Source organism: Parasteatoda tepidariorum, chromosome 3, assembly GCF_982258835.1.
Source record: "Parasteatoda tepidariorum strain Cologne lab strain chromosome 3, Ptep-v5.0, whole genome shotgun sequence".
Classification (NCBI taxonomy): domain Eukaryota; kingdom Metazoa; phylum Arthropoda; class Arachnida; order Araneae; family Theridiidae; genus Parasteatoda; species Parasteatoda tepidariorum.
In genome coordinates this window covers 3,955,306-3,974,697 of record NC_141757.1, presented here as the reverse complement: position 1 = coordinate 3,974,697, position 19,392 = coordinate 3,955,306, and the positions used below count along the sequence as shown (strand labels likewise).

At 27.6% G+C, this 19,392-nt stretch overlaps 1 protein-coding gene across 1 annotated transcript in view; it reads right to left on the bottom strand.

The window, feature by feature from the left end:
* Positions 1-19,392, bottom strand: part of LOC122272889 (maestro heat-like repeat-containing protein family member 1) — a 72,684-nt gene extending 53,292 nt beyond the window's left edge. Inside the window, exons 1-5 of the mRNA XM_087158617.1 lie at positions 13,301-19,392; positions 12,433-12,495; positions 9,338-9,428; positions 6,090-6,196; positions 3,646-3,768 (exon numbers count right to left, since the gene is read on the bottom strand). Of these exons, the coding sequence (XP_087014743.1) occupies positions 3,646-3,759 (114 nt within the window). The 5' untranslated portion in view covers positions 3,760-3,768; positions 6,090-6,196; positions 9,338-9,428; positions 12,433-12,495; positions 13,301-19,392. The remainder of the gene's footprint in view (positions 1-3,645; positions 3,769-6,089; positions 6,197-9,337; positions 9,429-12,432; positions 12,496-13,300) is intronic.

The following is a 19,392-nucleotide window of genomic DNA, read 5'->3' as shown; positions in this document are numbered from 1 at the left end:
TTAAAAAAGCACCTTTAAAAGCTTTTAAAAATGAAATCCCCCAAAAAGCACCTTTAAGTACTTTTTACAAACGCTACGCACCCTGTATAACATTGAAAGTTAAAAAAAAACGTTATTGTGTATCAAAAGTATGTAGGCCCTCGATATAACACCAATATATCTCTCTACAACAATATATTTATTTGGTCCCAAAAGTATTGTTGTAGCGAGGTTTTACTGATTATATATAATATATATATATATATATATATATATATATATATATATATATATATATATATATATATATATATATATATATATATATATATATATATATATATATATAACGTATAGCATAAAAAATAAATACAAAAAGAAAACATGAGGAAAATTAAGAAAAAGAATAAGTTTCAATTTACTGCGCATAAGCTGCAAGTAAATAGAACTCATAAAATAACTTCAAAATGTAGAGAAAACGACAGAACAATGAAAAAAGGGGGGAAAGAAAAATAATAATAAAAAGGTTCGTTTTTTATTTTTATTATTCTTTCCTCCCCTTTCTTCATTGTTCTGCAATTTTTTCCATGTTTTCTCTCCATTTTGAACTTACATATATACATATTTTTTTTTATATAGATATATACAGCATACTCTCCATATCCCAAAATTGAAGGGACGCTAAAAAAGTCCCGAGATAATGAGTTTTCGAGATAGCAAGTTCAGAACTAAATATGTTGTAAAAAGTATAAAAATCTATTCTAAATTATTACTCTAAAAAGTAAAGTCATGAAACAAAAGAATAGCTACTAATAATTGTGTATGTAACGATAGTTGACTATAAATCTAAATACAATAATTATAATTTTATTTTCAAAAGTAAGACAAAAATAATTATGCATTAAATTGAAAATAGTTGGTTTACAACAAACCTACGTTGTGATTTTTCTGAAAAAATTCATTTTCTCTTTTGAGAATCTTTTTTAATAAAATCAAAAATTATAAATTTTAGCAACAATCAGATTCTTAAATTAAATTATGTGGCTTATATTTTTAATTTATTAAAATATTAAATTCTAGTAATCCAAAATGTTAAAATGACTCACATTTTCCATATTCTCAACTGTTGTAGTCAACAAATGCATGACGTTTTCACACATTGCCCTCAGAGCTTCATTACTCACATAACTAGGATCACCAGGCCTTCTACCCTACAGTAAAAAATACACAAGAAATTTAACCATCAAATTTAGAGTAATCTAGATCAGGGTGCATAGCCAAATTTCTCCAATAAAAAATAAGTACCTTTTTAAGCACTTTTTTTAAGCACTCAAAATATATTTGAAAGCACTATATACATTAACATGATAAAATAACAAGTTTCTTACTACAAACTCTTTTCTTGATTATATTAGCCATTATAAAATCATCAAGAGATTTTTCGGTTCGATATTAGAAGGAGTAAAATAAAGCCTGAAACAGAGAATATCTAGCAAAATGCAGTTAAGTTGCACATGAGAGTGCAAGAATCTCATCGCATCCAGGTTAGTTGACCCACACGCTGACTCCCAAGTATTTCATTAAATATGTAACATGATTGGTGCTATCATACGCTACGGACTGACGGTACGCTGAAATGGATTGTGGTTGAATGAATTGTAAACACGTTGAATCGAACAATGTGAAAACCCTGCTTCGCAGCAACATGGTAAAGAAAGAAAAAATCTCTATCTCATTTTCGAAAAGGGAAAAATTAAGCACTTTTTTAAAACTCCCCATAAAAAAAAAACAATTTTAAGGATTTTTTAAAAACGAAAATCGAAAATAAGTACCTTTAAGCACTTTCTAAAATCGATAAGCACCATGTGTAATAAGACAATTAATTAATGATCAATCAAATAAATGGATAATAGTGACTCATTTCATGATAACAGAGCTGGTATATAATCTGGTAAAAAGTATAGAGCCCACTGCCTATTAAAATAACGTCTGTACCAAGAATGTTTGATTTCAAAAGCCTGCTGCCGCTTTTATAAACCGAAATGTCTACACTTAACAAATAAATTTCAAAGTAGAACTTAACAAATTCTGTAAAAGCTCAATTGATTAGTACATTTGTAATTTATATTAAACATGAATTTTAATTAAACATGAGCTATATTTTTTTATAATTTACAAAAGGATTTTAAAATGTTAGCATATTTGATTTGTGAGACTTAATATTACAAAATCAATAGAGTTCAAAATTAAAAAATCAAGATTAAAAAATCAAAACTTTCAATATTTTCCTTTTCTATCTTAGCTTAATCCCCATCTAGTTTTTTTTTTTTTGTTTGTTGGTGGCACGATGAACTTTTTTAATTATATGCTTTTGCGACTTAAAATTGAAAAGATTTTAATTACTTTAAGTGTATACCCAACAAAAATTCGACTTTTAAAAATTTAATAAGAGGATGATTTTAGCATGTTTTGATATTGTTATGATTCCGCTCTTACATACATGATTTCAAAAAGAAGATGATAACATAATTCATTGATTTTATTAGTGGTTGTTACTGTACTTGCAAAAAGCAATGCTGAGATAAACTTAAAAAATATTTTTAGACATTTTAAATTAATTGTAGTTAAACAATTCTCAGTAATTTTTATTTGGATACTGGAAAAGATTTTCAAATGAGGGGTCCACATAAATTTTCTTTCCCAGAGATAAAAAATAGCATGCATTGATACCAAAAACATTTGGTACTGGAATCAATGCATGCTAGTGTTTGTGTTGTATAGTCATAGTCGTAACAAAAAAATATAGATTAAAATAAAGGATTCATTAAGATTATACATATGTACGGCCAATCATGAAATCAAAAATTATTCAGCATTCTCTTTTTTGTTTTGCACACTGCATTTTATATCAATCTAATTTTCATACATATTGAAAGACAAAGAAAAATATCTTACCCAGGTAATAATAAATACTCAGGTAAGAGTGGGTTTAAATTAAATATTTGAAATATATCAGATATAAAATTAATTCAATGAATCATTAATTGTGAAAAATAATGAAAAAATAACGCAATCAGAGATGAAAAAAATTTTCAATCTAAAAACTATATTTTTAAATCTAAGAAATATGTTCAAAAATTTGAATATTATTGTGAATAAATTTCAATAGCAGTTAATTGAAGTTAAATGGTAATTCACAAGATTTTTTTTTTAATTACTGATATTTTCTTAACAATCATGTTTTTTCAACTAATTTTTCATACCAGTATAATTTAAGGCAAAGCAAATTTAGTTATTAGGGAATCAGATAAAGTTTCTAAAACCTACGTGGGAAAAAACACAAATGAAATTGCTAACATGGCACTTTCAGTGTCAGCAAAAACTTACCATAAATGTTTACAAATTTTGTACAAAACTGAAGATAAAGATTGTAAAAGTTGCTTTCTTGAGCGACTTCTCATTCACCTAATCACTATTTCAATTGCACAAAAGAGATAAAAATCAAGGTTTCTGTGTTCATATGCAAGTTATAAATTATTAAGTTAAGCTTTCTGTGCTTAAATGTTTAATTAACAAAAGTTTATAAGTTTTTTTTAATAACATCATCAACAATTCTCAAATGTGTAAATGGTATAAGAAAGAAAATTATAAATGAAATTAACTTACAGGTGGATCGTCCGGGAGGGCACATTGATGAATAATAAGCCAAACCAAATCAATACCACCTTCTTTCTTTAAATGATCATGATGAGCTAATGTCACTATAACCTCAGCAATCATTTTCTTCACCTAAATGGTAAAGTAAATTTCATAATAATAATAATAAATTCATAACAAAAATCATTATAATAACAATAATTCATAATAACAATAATTATCAATAACTCTGTTAGATTAAACATACCCATATTGATGCAATCACTTTATATTATATTTTCTGATTCATCAATTCACCCAAAAATGTCACTTACCTAGTTCTTTTACTAAGCTTTTCAGTTGTGTAGGTATAAATCTTTCTGTTTTGAGCACTAATTTGGAATGTTGCTCAGTACTGATTTATTATTTTTTTAAATTTATTTTTTTAATTTACTCCATGCAAAAAATGGGTATTCATCTAGTTCATACATTAAATAATTTAGATATTTGCATGAGTCTTTTTCATGAAGGGCATTCTGAATAAACCTCTTTGAAATACAAGTTTATAAGCATGAATTTCTTTGAATGTGTATGAAATTTTGCCCAGAGGTCCACTAATTATAAATAAAAGCAAACTTAACTTTTCATAATTCAAATTTTCAATTATTACATAAAAGAATAAAGTTTTAAAAAAATAGCATACGAAACAAGGTTTGAGAAAAGCTTCCGCTTACAAATGATTTTTGAAGATTAGTAAAAGGGCTATAACCTCAAAAGGATTCTAATAATTTTTTAAAATATTTTTTGATGCTTAAATGACACCTTCTAAATAGCTTGTTTTGGTAGCATAAATAGTTTAACATTTGCAACTAAAGTAATTTTCTTGATTATGAAAAAAAGTTAAAATTGATTTCGTATGAAATATTGGAATGAATAGTTGAGTTAAAATAACATCGTATTTATGAAATGGGACTTTAGACATTAGTTCTCAAAAATGAAAGGCCGTTGCAATAAGAGTTTGTATAAGAAGCATAAATTTTATAATAATATATAAAATAATAATACAGAAAATAATCGCACATATTATATTACAAAAATTTTTTAAATTATGAGGTAATTAGAATCAAAATCCTTCTTTTAAATTTATTCAATTCCTTTTTTTTAAAAAAAATCATGCTAGTTAATATTCAAAAACTAATGAACAACTTTGCAACAACAGATTTATAACAAAAAATTTAAATTTATAAATGTATATTCCTTAAACAAATGAGTCCTTCATCTATAATTAAAATATCATCAAAAGAAAGAATAATAATAAGACTTAACAAAGCAGAGAAAAATAAATAAATAAACTATGTAAATAAGCACAAATGAAAAGATTTGTAAACTAGTTAGTTACATTTGTTTTAAAATTTATTTCTGCTCAAACTCAATTTACCACCTCTTGAAGCGCTCAGTCTTTTTCTTATTGACAAATTTTTGCATTTCTCAATTTTACTGTAAAGATTTCATTTAATAAGTCTTTCATATCATTAATTCCATATTTTTAACGTCTGTAATTGAAGTCAATACTTAGTTTATAATTTTTTCAGCTATGGAGCCCTAAATGATCAATCTTTGCTTGACAGAGCCTCAACTATACAAATAAAGTTCATTAGCAGTTGTAAACAAAAAACTAAAGAGAGACTACCAATTATTTTGGAAATATTTTATGTGAAGAATTACTTTTTTTGTCTTATCATTGTTTAAGCCTTAAAATCAGGTTTTACGTTAGACAGTTTAGTTCACAGGTCTAAAATGGCATCTAGTCTAGTTCTTGATTTGTTTTTAACAAATGCATCAGCTAAAAGTGAATAAAATAAGCTGAATTAAGATTTTCATTATAACGAAAAAGGAAAATTGATTGATATAAAAGTTGAGAATGGTTATCTCTTATCAATAAAACAAATTTCATCAATGCTGAGTTAATTTTTATTTTGAATTGAAGAGTTTGATGGAAGTAGTAAAAACCAAATTTTCATGAATACATCTTTTACATTGTTTATCAATATATATATATTTTCCCATTTTACTTAAAAAATTTAAATGAAAGTAACAAAAAAATTTATAAACAGTGGACTATTCATGATCAAAAATCATAATTGGTAAAATAAAAATTTATTGCCCATAGCTCCTGTGACTCTTTCATGGAAACCTAGGGATACATAAAACACTTTTTGTGAATCGCTGGTCCGTAATATAGTTCCAAACAATGGAGTATGCCTTCAACTTTTTTCATTTATGCCTATTATGTTGTTTTCTCTTTAATGTATGACATACCTTATTTGAAGAATCTAACACTGGTTTGATGCCTGATATAATAAATGGAATCTTTCTAGAGATATGAGTTTCTAATATACATCAAATTTTTAACTAAAAATGAAATAAATATCAAAATTAACTAAGATGATTGATTATCAATTAGCAAGAATTACCTGATGAGTTGATCAAATGTCTGTAAGAGCTCCAATTTTATAAGATTCGTTTCCACTTTCCAACCTTTGAAGCAAGAACGCAACCAGACGATTGGAATACAAAGATGCTAAAAAAATAGTGGGCAATTTAAATATAAATTTATCAAAAAATTAAATTTGATGAAAGTAGAGGCTTTTGACAAAAAAGAAAACAATTGCTGAGGATCATTCGGTGAATATAAAAAAAAATATTACCCTGTTTAGTTTTTGTTCCAATGATTAAGTTTTTATGGACTAAAACTGATCTTATTAGTTTAAAAGGATGACTTTAATTATGTTATGAAATGAATAATTCTAAGGAACTGAAGGAATATATACTGGTACATATGATTTAAGACTTTAAATTTTTTAAAAATATATTTAAAAATTTATGTTTACAATTAGTTAAAGTTTATGAATGTAATTATAATTGAATTACTGTTAAAATGAATCATAACAATACATTTCAAATTATATAACTGCTTTAAACATTGTTTTATAATAATGTATAATACATGCAAATGCTTGATTCAAATTAATTGAAAATGGAATAAAAATGCATCATAACTCTACTGAAAAATAGGCAAACAAACAAAAATAAATAAATTTCTCATTTACATTTGAAATTTAAAAAAAAAATTCTTTCTTTTTACCTTATTTTTTTGTAGATTGACAAATATTTCGATATAGAATGACTTAATTTATATATTAAGCAAATCAAACTTTAAAAAAAGGTAATTTTTTAAAATTTCAAAACTATAAAAACCATTAAAAAATTTTAAATCTTATATTTACAATGCTTTGTAAATTTATATATCAGTGATTACATTTAAAAAAAAACATTCAATTTAAATAATGATTTTTTTAAAAAAAAAAGAAGTAAATTTAAATGATGATTTGAATTGTGATTTAAATTCAATTCCACACACGCTTGTAAATGGAAAAAATTTCATCCACTTCAAAAGGTGCATATTTTTGAGTTTTAAAGCATTTGTATCGAATTTATCTTACAGAATTTTAAAGTAAATCTGTTACAGATATACATTGGCATGTTTTGTAAGTAAGCTTAATAGCATGTAAAACGATCCAAATAACACATACTTCTACACAATGCATGATGCAAAGCCTCATATTTTAAAATCTGTGCAATAAAGATCTACTATAATAATATTTAAGAATTATTAAGAAATTGGTAATATTCTCCCCCTAAATGGAAATATTTGAAATCGCTGGATAGTTTATCATATTTTTTATAAACCCAAACAATAAAGTAAGTTAACCACTTCCCTTTCCAATTATTTTGAAAAAAGAAAAAAATGCAAAAAATCAACAAGATTTTTTTTTATTTTATTTAAAATACAAGGAACTAAAACAGAGCATAATGTTTGAAGTTGAAATTTAAATTTTTTTTACATGTAAGAAACATTTAACTTAAAATTAGTTTACTATCCCGAATTATCTTGGGCAAATGGAATAAGTTAAATATTACTCTTTGTATGATAGTTCTTAAAAAAGGGACAACACAAAATGATATGAAATGGCAACACAAATGAAGGAATACGCCATTTTTTCAATACTCTTATTACTATGAAAATTCTGCAACCATCGTAAATACAATGACACGAAACTCGTGAGCAGTCCAAAATCAAAACTCCCGAACAAAATTTGGCAAACTTCCAATCACAGCGGATCATGTTTTATGCTTCAGACCAAGAAGTGTTATTCACAAAACAGTAAATATTTTGTTTACATAAGCCTTTCTACATTTAAGAAATTTTAAAATTTTTCAAATAAAGGAAGAAATATTAAATAGTAAAATTTTATATGTACTATAACTTTTCAAGCTATAAACAAAAATTTGCAAAATTTTTTCTGAATTCAGGATAATGTATTATCACTTAATGATCTCACAATTAACCAAGTGGCAGTAATTTAACAATTGTCAGTTATAAATTAATTACATTCCTTGGCTTTCTATTATCTTATCTATTATTTCAGCTATCTTATCTATGAAATCACAACGAATTGAATACGTAAAAAAGTGATCATGTAAATTTGAAATTAGCACAATGCATTAAAAATATCATAATTCGAAAAACCTTGTGAAAAGGGGATAATAAAATGATCAACGAAAAAAAATTGTGATAGAATTGTCACAAATTGAACGTGTCATAAAGTGCTGAGAGAAATTCGTAATTTGCATGCCATAATAACACCGCATTAAAAATATCTGAATTTGAAGAATTTGATTTCATTCCCGAGTAATAACTTCCCCCAAAAAAAACTATTAGCCTACAATGAGAAATTGTGACAGAATCGTCATAAACGCACTTAATATTTCAAACGCATTTAATAGTGAAAACTCAAATTCAAACTTCGAACGTTGTCATAATATTAATTATAATATTATATATGATAGTATATAGTAATAAATATATCAGAATTTAAAAAGAAAAATAGGTGAAAAAGGTCACAAAATAATAATTTTTGGAATCATCATGAATCAAGCACTTCAAAAAGTGATAGCACAAATTTGAAATTAATCTTTCATTCAAAAAGACAAACAGTGGGGCCCTTCTTGCAAAAGCACAGCCTAGAATGAACCCTGGATGTGATATTTAAAATTAATAATTCAAATACAAACTTTCTACAGTCTCATTTAATAAAATATGTCTATTTTCAAATTGAGAATAGTTGATTACTTCCAAACTAGAAGAAGCCTATTTTTTGGGGTGGTATTTTGGATGTTAAAGAAAACTTGCAAACACAATATACTAAGAAAATCATCAATGTTGTGGTAAAAGTTTTGAAACCATTTAAAGCACAATGTTTTAAATTTTAGAGTAGCAATTCCGAACTTTGAAAAAAAGATATTTTTAGAGCTGTTTCAAGCAATAACTTTGTTTAACCAGCACATATAATTAAAAGACAAGTTTTTTATTTCATTCAGATAAATTTATCGATGCTGCACATAAATTTGTCAATGAACCCAACTCATAAAACTACTGCTTTCTAAATAGTTTTATCTATTTTTTAAGAACAATTTGAAGCAAAATTACGCGGAAAAAAAGGCACACATAGAACAATTCATAGCAAAATTGTCACTGTTATAGTAGTTTGGACACTATTAAAGCAACAGTCACACTACTGGCCAACATGGTACAAGAAAACTTCAGTAAGTTTAATTCAAAAACAGAAATATAATAAAAATAAATAAGATATCAACTTACCTTCCGATTTCGCATATCATTAGAACCTTGACATCGCCACAAGAAACTAAATATTTTCCACTACCAGACCACCGGAAACAATTTACACAAGCTAAAATAAAATAATTAAAAAACTTTAAATTCAACAAAAATATTTCATGATGAAAGTGTGAATGTAAATTTAATATTTCTATATTAAGCAGAAAAAAAAATTTAAAAAAAGCACATAGTTTTAGGCAAAAGTTATAACAGCATTTTTAACAGTCACCACTTTTTCAAAAATTTAAAATTGTTAAGCAATAAAAGAAGATTCTAATTAATTCAATTATACCATTAGAACGTTATTCATTATATCATTAGAATTAATAATATCATTAGAATTAATAATATCATTAAAATCAATAATATCATTAAAATCAATAATATCATTAAAATCAATAATATCATTCGAATCAATAATATCATTCGAATCAATAATATCATTCGAATCAATAATATCATTCGAATCAATAATATCATTAGAACCAATAATATCATTAGAACATTGGCATTACCACAAAAAACCAAATTTTTTCCACTACCAGACCGCCATACACAATTTACACAAGTTTAGATCAAAGGATTTAATTAAAAAAACTTTAAATTCAACAAAAACATTCTAGTATAAAAGTGTGCATGTAAATTTACTGTATGGATGTAAAAATAAAAGTGTACATGTGATAAAAGTGTGCATGTAAATTTACTGTGGAATTAATGATACGCAAACTACATAGTAAATCAGTTTTAAAAATATTAATTTAGTATTTAAATAAATGTTAAAATAAACAGGCATAATTTAAATATATTTATTAAACAGCAAATTATTTTGCATGCAACTAATGAATAATCATAATTGAAAAGCTTCAGATCAATTTTATCAGCATTTAGTTTGTGATTTATTTCATCTATAACTCTACTTTGAACATATTTCATACAGTCTACTTTAAATAATAATTTACACACATCCTTTTCTCATAACATTTCGGGATAAAATCTTCAATATCAACGAAATTTGACCAATGCAAATCGCAGCCTTAAGAATCTAAATGCATTCTAAAAAAATTATAATAGACTTAAATTTAATAATTTTTAAACAAAAGTGATTAAATATTGATGATTCTTTTTTTAATAAAAATCAGGTGATTTAAATCAAGCAATATAATTTATAAATACATAAAAAAAAAACCGTGGCAGAATCATGGCGACATTGTCGCAGAACATTAGAGTTCTTGCAGAAAGAATTTTCCTTTAGAATGTAAAAAAACTTTGTTTTCTTTTCTGCAATATAACCAATCATGATTAGCTGAGGTGTGGGCAGCTGTCTATGAATGTTGTGCAATAGAATTAGAAACTGCATTTTATACAGAAAGAATATAAAAGTTGATAAAATAATGTATGCATGCTAATTGAAAAATCTGGCTTGATGCTAAATGCCAAGTTATCATCAAGCATTGTACCCAGCCAATCGGATAAATTTTGAATGGTTTATATCATCTCTGATACGGTTTAGACTTATTCAAGAAAGCCTCGTACCTTCTGAGAAATTATAAAACACAAGTTATTACCAGAGTTCTAAGAATTGGAAAAATGTTGGTAGCCACCAAAACTTTTTGGTTGCCAGTAAAAATATTTGCATTTCCTCCAATCCTAGTTTTTTATTATTTTCCCCCCCAAATTTTAAATTTTGTTAAATAAAACACATACATTTGAAACATTTATCACAACATATCAAAATATTAATTTTTTTAAACAGAAATATCAAAATAATAAAAAACTATAGAATAAATAATACACATCTAAGATACTTTCACAATTAAACATTTGCATGTATACATATGTTATGAGAGCTTGCATTCATACGTTAACGTTACAGTTGATTTCATTATTCAAATTTATTAAATGAATTGCACCTTCGGCGAAACTTTAAATTAAAAATTTATGCAATTTCACACAAAAATTATAGGGATTGCAATGGATAAAACAAATTTTATTATTTTTTTGCTGAAATAAAATTTCTGAAATAATTTTGTATTTTTATTAAATAAGAAATTATTTTGTCCCGGAAATTTTACATGGCATTTTGAAAATATTTTGACAGGCTCGATTTTGCTTCGCTTAGTTATTGTTATTGGTACAAATCAATATTTATTATTGTTACAAATCAATATAGTTACAAATTGATTTGTAACAATATAAATATTTATTGTTACGAAACAATATTGTTATTGTTACTGCTCAATAGTTATTATCACAAATGTTTACATAGTTTTTTGCTGATTGCATAATTTTCTTTTCTTTTTTTTACTGAGTTTACAATTGGGTATAATATAGCCTACGTCACAGGTTGTGTTGTTCCTACTAAATTTAACCCATGAACGGCATTTTCTGCGAGCCTAACTTCAAGCCACAAATAAACAAACGAAGTGTTCGATCGCTTAAATAGCTGCTCGCCAGATTTTATTGCATTATAAAGAAAAGTTATTGAAACTAAATACAACTAAATAAGCAACAACAGCTAAAACAAATAACAACAACTACTAATAACAATAACTAAATAAACAACAACTAAATTCCATTCGTTTAGTATTGTGTCATATGTTGTTCCTACTAAATCGAAGTAGTTGTGTTTTTTTCATATTATACCCAATTACAGCTGGTGAATTTTGAATCACACCTTTGATTAATAACACTTTCACACATATGCTCCATTTGTGCTGCTTTTGTAGTGAATTCACATGGTTTATCGATTTTTGTTTCTGTATTTATACAAATGAATTTTTGCATATTTAAAATAGTACAAAATTATGACTCATGAATCTAGGATAGCTGATGTAAGGTCATTTCACGTTCCTTTAGTGGTGAATTCACACTATTCCGATTGTTTTTTCGGCAGTTGCTGGTGTATATTAACATTCATATAAGATTCCTTAAAATTAATATTTTTATTCAAATAAATATTTTTATAAAATATTTTATTATTATATTATTAAAAATAAATATTTTTATTCAAATTAAAAATTGTCACTTCATTACACAAATCAAGTAAATTTAAAATAATTTAAATAAAAGCGAAATACCTTGTCCACCTTCAGCAAACCGCGACCCATCTGGATGTATATTTACAGAAAAAATTGGATGACCTAAAAAAAATTCACATATTAAAACAACATTTATGCATTGTCAAATACAAAGGCATATGAAGCAATGGGACTTTAAATAATTATAAATCTCATTTTTTAATGTCTTAATCAAGTAATAATTAAGATTAACCAAATATAAACACAGAACAAATTCTAGAGCCATAAAGGAATATTTAAAACTTCCTGTGAATCCCTTCGCTTATGTTATTTAAGAGAAAATGCATGAACCAACTTTATATTCTAGGAAGTTTTAAGATTGAAATTGTATTTAAATTAGCTTGTAATTTCACCATTTATAAGATTCTTTTGTATTTTATTTTAAAATTCTAAGAGGTAGTGAGCCATAAAAATTGATTAAGAAAAATAACTTTAACAACATTAATAAAGTGCAACAGGTTGCTATACTACGTTCAAAGTTTTTTTTTTCTTCGTTTTTTTATATTTAACATAAAATAAATGGATTTACAAATTGATCGGCTCATAGTCATAGAAGTCATATTGTAAATAGTACAATATAATTGGACAATCTTTTTACGCCTGGGCGCCAAAACAAATAACAATTAGTAACAAGCAAAAGTTTTATTACAAACAAATTTTAACTAATATTGTTAACCACCTAAAGGTCACTTTTTATATTTATTTCTTTATACAGTTAACCAACCACTGAGTTTATTCTGATTCATAAAATAGATGAAAAAGTTGTATTTTTCAATTCCATCCTATAATTAACATTTTTTATTAAATTAGAAGATATAAAAATATACATAATATGTAAACTAAAAAACTATAAAACACAAATACTCACCGTTTTCGATGTTTTAGTTTCTTTCCATTTCATCTCCTGGAAATTCCTATCCTTCTAGCGTTTCTCGAAAGAATCCTCTGCCAAGCTTTACTTCCTCCTTTTAATTTTCACAGTCCTTATTCAATCTCTACATTTGTTCTATCCAGTTCTTTCAGTAAGCATATGTTTAATTAGCAGAATTTTATCTTGTTGATTTGTCACAAAATCATTTGTATTATCTGATACCAATTATTGTTCTTTTTGAATTGAAAAAAAAATTGTTTGCTAGAAATGTATTAAAAGATTATCAAAAATATACATGATTGTATATTTACATTTTTTTACAAACTTTACGTTGGATTCATTTACAATACAGAATAAAATAAATTTAACAAATTTTCACGTTTTACTTATTGATTCAATTCCCTTTAATTTACTTTCATGCTTTACAAGCCTTTAACTTGGATTTATTGTTTATTTTACTGAAGTTATTTTTCATTTTAACAAAAACTATTCAATAGAAAAATTCTACTATAATTTCTTTATAACTTTTTTTCGTTCGAAAATATTTGTTCATTTTGAAAACCAACAGCTAGAGGCTAAGCTAGCTCAATATCGAGATCACTCTATATCACTCTAAAAAAGCAAATTTTTAAATTTTCAGATACTCTTTTTTGATCACAGCTTTTTAAACAATTCATCGTGACACCCAAAAAACGTTTACGCTGTTCAATTTTAGATTATTTAGAGGCATGTTATAGCCTTTTTTGTGACACAATTAAAAGTTTAAAAAAACAGATTAAAACTCAGATATCTAAATTTTGTTATTTATAATCAGTTATTGGTGTGTCCTCATTTAAATAAGTGTTTATTTGATAGATAATAAAGACTGAACTCTAGATAATTATTTGAATAAACACAATTCAAAACTTCAATATTTAATTTTTTTTTCTCCCCCAAAACTAACATTTTTATGAAAAAAATAAGATGTACCTTTTTATCAGATTTTTTTTTAAATAAAATATTTCAATTTCCTGTTTCCTTTCTTTCGATTACAAATTTTTAAATGCGGAAGAAGGGTTTCTTTTGTCCCTTCCCCTTTTTTTTTTCTCCAGAATTTTAGAGTTGAAAAAGAAGGGTCATTTCAATATTCCCGCTTTTTTTTACAAAAAAATTATATTCTTATTCACAGCGATTCCTTACGTATTTTCAATTTTTAGCTTTCTTCCCTATCAATTTTTGTAATTTACATATAACACTGAAGAGCTAGAAAAATTTGTTCACTGATTTTGTTTAGCATCTCCTGACCTTGATAATACAGAAGTCACATAACATATCCAATTACTTCGAGGTGTTATCATCAAGGTGTTATCTAGGCATGGTTTACTCCCGAGGCGATGATCACTGTAATGTTCATTTCCTCTCCTCAGGAGTATTCAGCACTTGGGTAGCGTTTATTTTTCCTTATCACACTGGAAAAAGAGCTAAGGCATAGAACATTTCAGGCAACGTGATTGGTCATTGCAAGTAGCCTGCAGATGTCCGAACCGTTATCTTCTGACTGGGGTGCCGTCATTATTGATTTATTAGAATTCATACATTGTTCTATAACGAGTCGTATTTTCTAAGATAATTATGAAAATTGGAAGGTTCATGCAAGTTGGTTGATCATAAGGTTTGCTGATTCACTTTTTGAATTGTTTAACTTTGTGGAGAAATGGAGGTAGTTCTCTGGCAAAACATCTCCAATTAAAACTTTGCTGCAGTCTATTAGCAATTATAGGAGGACTATCAGGTTTCTAATTCTTTTGGCTTTGGAGCTGTCTGCTTCTGAGTGACTTTCACTAGTGAGAGTTATTGGGAGACAGTTGATATTGTAGGAGCTAATGTTGGTGCATTAGAGGGGATTTCATGTTGAGTTGTCACTCATTGGAGAATTTATTGGCAGACAAAAGAGATGGCTGAGAATTTGGAGTGATTTAGATTCCCGTAGTAACTGGAAAACATTTTTCTTCATCTTTTTTTTTGCAGTAGTAGATTTGGCAATTTCAGTTTGTTTTCTCTGAGCTAGAAAGTTGTTTAGTACTTCCAGAAATGGCACTTTCATAGACAGTACAATCAGATTCAGGGGCAATGGGAGCTAATTCCTTAGAGTTGTACTGTTTGACAAATTTTTGATGGATTGATTTCCCATCTCCAAGCAATTGTTTTTTAATGCATAGATTAATTAGGTAGAAGATAGCTTATTTAGGTTGAATTCACTAGTCGCCTGCTTTTTTCAGCAATCTAGTCTAAATATCTTTCCATTTCTCGCATCTAATAATGACTGAGTCCATTTAATCTACTTAAAATTCGAATAGAATTCAGGTGTCCCAGATCCGTTTTGGAAACATCTTTCGCATGAGTTGGCTCATGGTTGCAATAGAACATCCAGTTACCTTCTTTGTTGAAACATTGGGTAGTTGTGATCAATGAGAGATCAATTTCAACAAACTTATGCTGTTAAGTCCAGACTTATTCCTAGAACCAACTTGTAGCAGCTTCTTTAACATGATATTTCATTCTACGGCAGAATTGTCCACATGTCTGGGAATAGATACTGGACATGAATGGATTTGGGTGATGAAACAATATGCTTACATATCTATCACTGACATTCTTTATATGCGCCAGTATCAAGTCAATTGCACATAAATCCAATCTTTCGAAAATCTATGAGATTGAAAAGTTTCTTACCAAAGTGACACGAATAAGTTTTTTCCTGTGTAGTCAATTATTGTACTTATGTGAGCCTTTGGCCCAGTAAACCTGTATAAATGACAGCCAAAATGCATGTTACCACTGGTACATATCTCATTAGCAGCAAAGTCCATGACCATTTGAGAAAATGTTGCATGTTTTTCGCCGTTTTTAAATATTCTCATAACTTTTTGATGTCTTCTTTTTTCAGGGCCTTTTTCTAGCTGGCTCATGTAGTTTGATAAAATGCTACTGTAGTAGCAGGAACTGATCTTACAGCTTAAATAAAGAATACCATAATTCTCTTTACACAAATCTTGAAGGCACTGACATTTTCATCACAGTTTGACAATCCTTGGCTTTTTTTATCCTTGGCTAAGGCATTTGATAAAAATAGGTCTGAAGATGTAGTGAAGTCACACAGTGCCTGGGTTAGATGGCAGATAATTTAGGAAATTATTGGAAGGTACACATCCTGCATCTGTAGCTTTTTCCCAATGAGAAGGGCCTCAAGAGAGAGATTTTTGATAATTTATTTTAAAGGTATGACACTGTCTGGTAGCAGAAAGTGAGTACTTATCATCTGGCAGGCACTTTTTTCTGATTCTTTCATTTCAACCAGTGAAATTTGCTGTCTGACATCCGTTTCCGTAAATAATACTTTTCTAGGTTCTAAGCAAATGTGCGAGTTATGTACGACATAGAAGATTCGTGCTAATTTCATGCAAGCCGGTTTGTCTGAGAATGTCTCCTTGATAGTTCAAAATTTGCAACATATTTTCAATAATTCTATGTAATACTCGAAAGTAACTGTAAGATATTCTTTAAATTAGAGGCAGTGCAAAAATCATACCATTTTTTTTTGGTTCTGTTTCAGTTCATGGCTATTTTGCAAAATGAGACATTTATTTAATGTATGCTCACATTGCCTATGTTATGTGGTGGATAGCTCAAAAGTTTATGGAAAGAACACTTTTTGTATCTAGAACGACTGAAAAGTATCTTAAAAGTATCGATTCTTGATATTGCATATTTTTAAGATATGAAACTGATTGGTAGCAGATCGCGTAACACTCGTGGAAGACTTTTTTATATGGAAGCACTTTTTCCTAATCTTTTTTTGTTTTCTAAATCTTTCTATCAGTGAAATTTGTTGAGGTAACGTATGTTTAGGTAAATAGTACTTTCTTCGGTTCTGTACAAAAGTGAGAGTTAAATAGAACATAGAAGATTCATTTATATTTTTTGCAAGCTGGTTTTTCTCTGAGAAAGTTTCTTGTTCAGAATTTTTAGCTTATTTTCAGTAGATTTTGGTAGGTTAATGTCTCTAAGATTGGAGAGTAGCAGAGTAATCAAATTTAGAAGATTTTCTTTAATTTATGGATATTACAGGGATCGCACAATTTTTGTTCTGTAGTGATGCAATTCATGGCTCATACGTAAAAGGAGGCATTTACTTTACGTATGTTCACATTTCTCACAAATCTTGGCACAATAATAAATTATATGAATATTTTAATTTTAAATCTTATAGTACTTGCTTTGAATGTAGCTCTACTAGGAGGATGAAGGGAAAATGCTTGGTTGTTTTTAGCTTTAAATCCTTATCATCTTCATTCTATATGGATCATGTGGCACACCTCTGTCATATGCATAAGCATACTTGTACCAATTTTCAGGCTCTTCAGTGAATATTTTGCATGTTCTGTATTTAAGTGGGTCAAGAGTCATTAAAGTTAAATCTTTAGGAATCCCCACAAAACAAATTAAATCTCATTGTTGTTACTACCTTCCATTTATCTCCTCCAATCCATGTTCAATAACATGAGAATGCAATATTTATTCCATACTATTCCCATTAAGCGCATTTCTCCTGTTCGGTGCATGGTTTCCGAACCACAGATGATGGCATCCAGCTGGAAAACGCACCAAGCCACAGCGCACTGCACAAGAGAAGTTTGAGGAACACGAAAGAAAGCACACTTAACCTAAGTCGAGCCTCTTTCAGCCGCCTGATTTCTATCCTGTGAACATGTGTGGGAAGAGCTTGAAAGATACAATACCAATGAATTTCGATGAACATCCCTTTCACAATTCATGGTCTTAGACGGTACAAATAATGATTCAACATTTCGGGGAGCCCACACCAAAATCAATCCTACTGAATAAAAGTCCAAGAGAGAGATGAAAGGATGATCAGGTTACCCAGTGTATATTTCTCACTCTCAATGAACTCCTTCCCAGGTATTCTTCTCCTAAAGTTAGATTGTATTCGATAGTTGAGGAATTTTTATGCATTAAAGGCGGTATTTACTGCATGCTTTTCATGCATAATCTTCCCCTCAGAAATACTGCTTATTTTCTACTATGTAGTTGTAGCGTAATTGATCCCCTGAAGCATCTAGTGACATTACATTATTTTTATCAAAACAAACTTTTTGTTAATTAAAAGAGTAGATGCAGGGGTTCCTATGAATAGGATATGCATGGAAATGACATGCACTTACTGGTTTTTTGATAAAACGAGATTTCATTTCTTTCAGTTTCTAATGAAATTTACAGATCTTTATTTATTAATTGCAAAATTAATTTTATGTATTGTAAAATTCACCTGTTTTTTCTTAAAGTTAGCCAGAAACTAAAAATTCTGTGTGCATTATAATTTTTTGGAATTAATTGGAAAAGCCTAATATGGCTTCAAGTCATTTTGGGGATGATGGGGTTTTATTTTTAGCAATACTTTTTAAAAGCTATTATTATCAAATATTATCAAATTATGTTGTAAGTAAATTGGGCAAAATTTATTTTAGTATAATACAGTTTAAAGGAGTTTCAAGGTGCATGCTGCGTATAAAAAAAAAATTGAAATTTTGAAAAGTTCTTTTCGGAAAAAAAAAAACTGTCTACAGATGCCAAATGGAATACATTGTCCTAACCCTAATATGAATTTATTTTGAAATAAGCATTTGTGACGTAAAAACTTCAGGTTTTCGTCAAGAGCAATTTTATAAATAAATTTAATAATTTTTGTGCCTAGTTTAAAAATAATTTTTTACTTATTATTTCAATACATTTTAAAACATAGATAAGAGATAATTTTTCTTCCAACTGGAATTGTTAAAAGTTATTAGAGTTTTTGCAAAATATTCTTACAAATGCTACTTTAGTATTTTAAATTATAAATTTTACTTCTTTTTCAGTGTTTTAAACCTCCCATCCCACAGTGGGCCAGCATCCAAGGTTTCGTGGCCAAAATTAGTATTTCGATAAAACTTGTTTCAAAAATTGGGGGCTTTTATTTAGGGGATTTTATGTGCAAATTGAATTCATAGTTTAAATTTTGAAATACACTAAAAATACCCCAAAAAAAAACA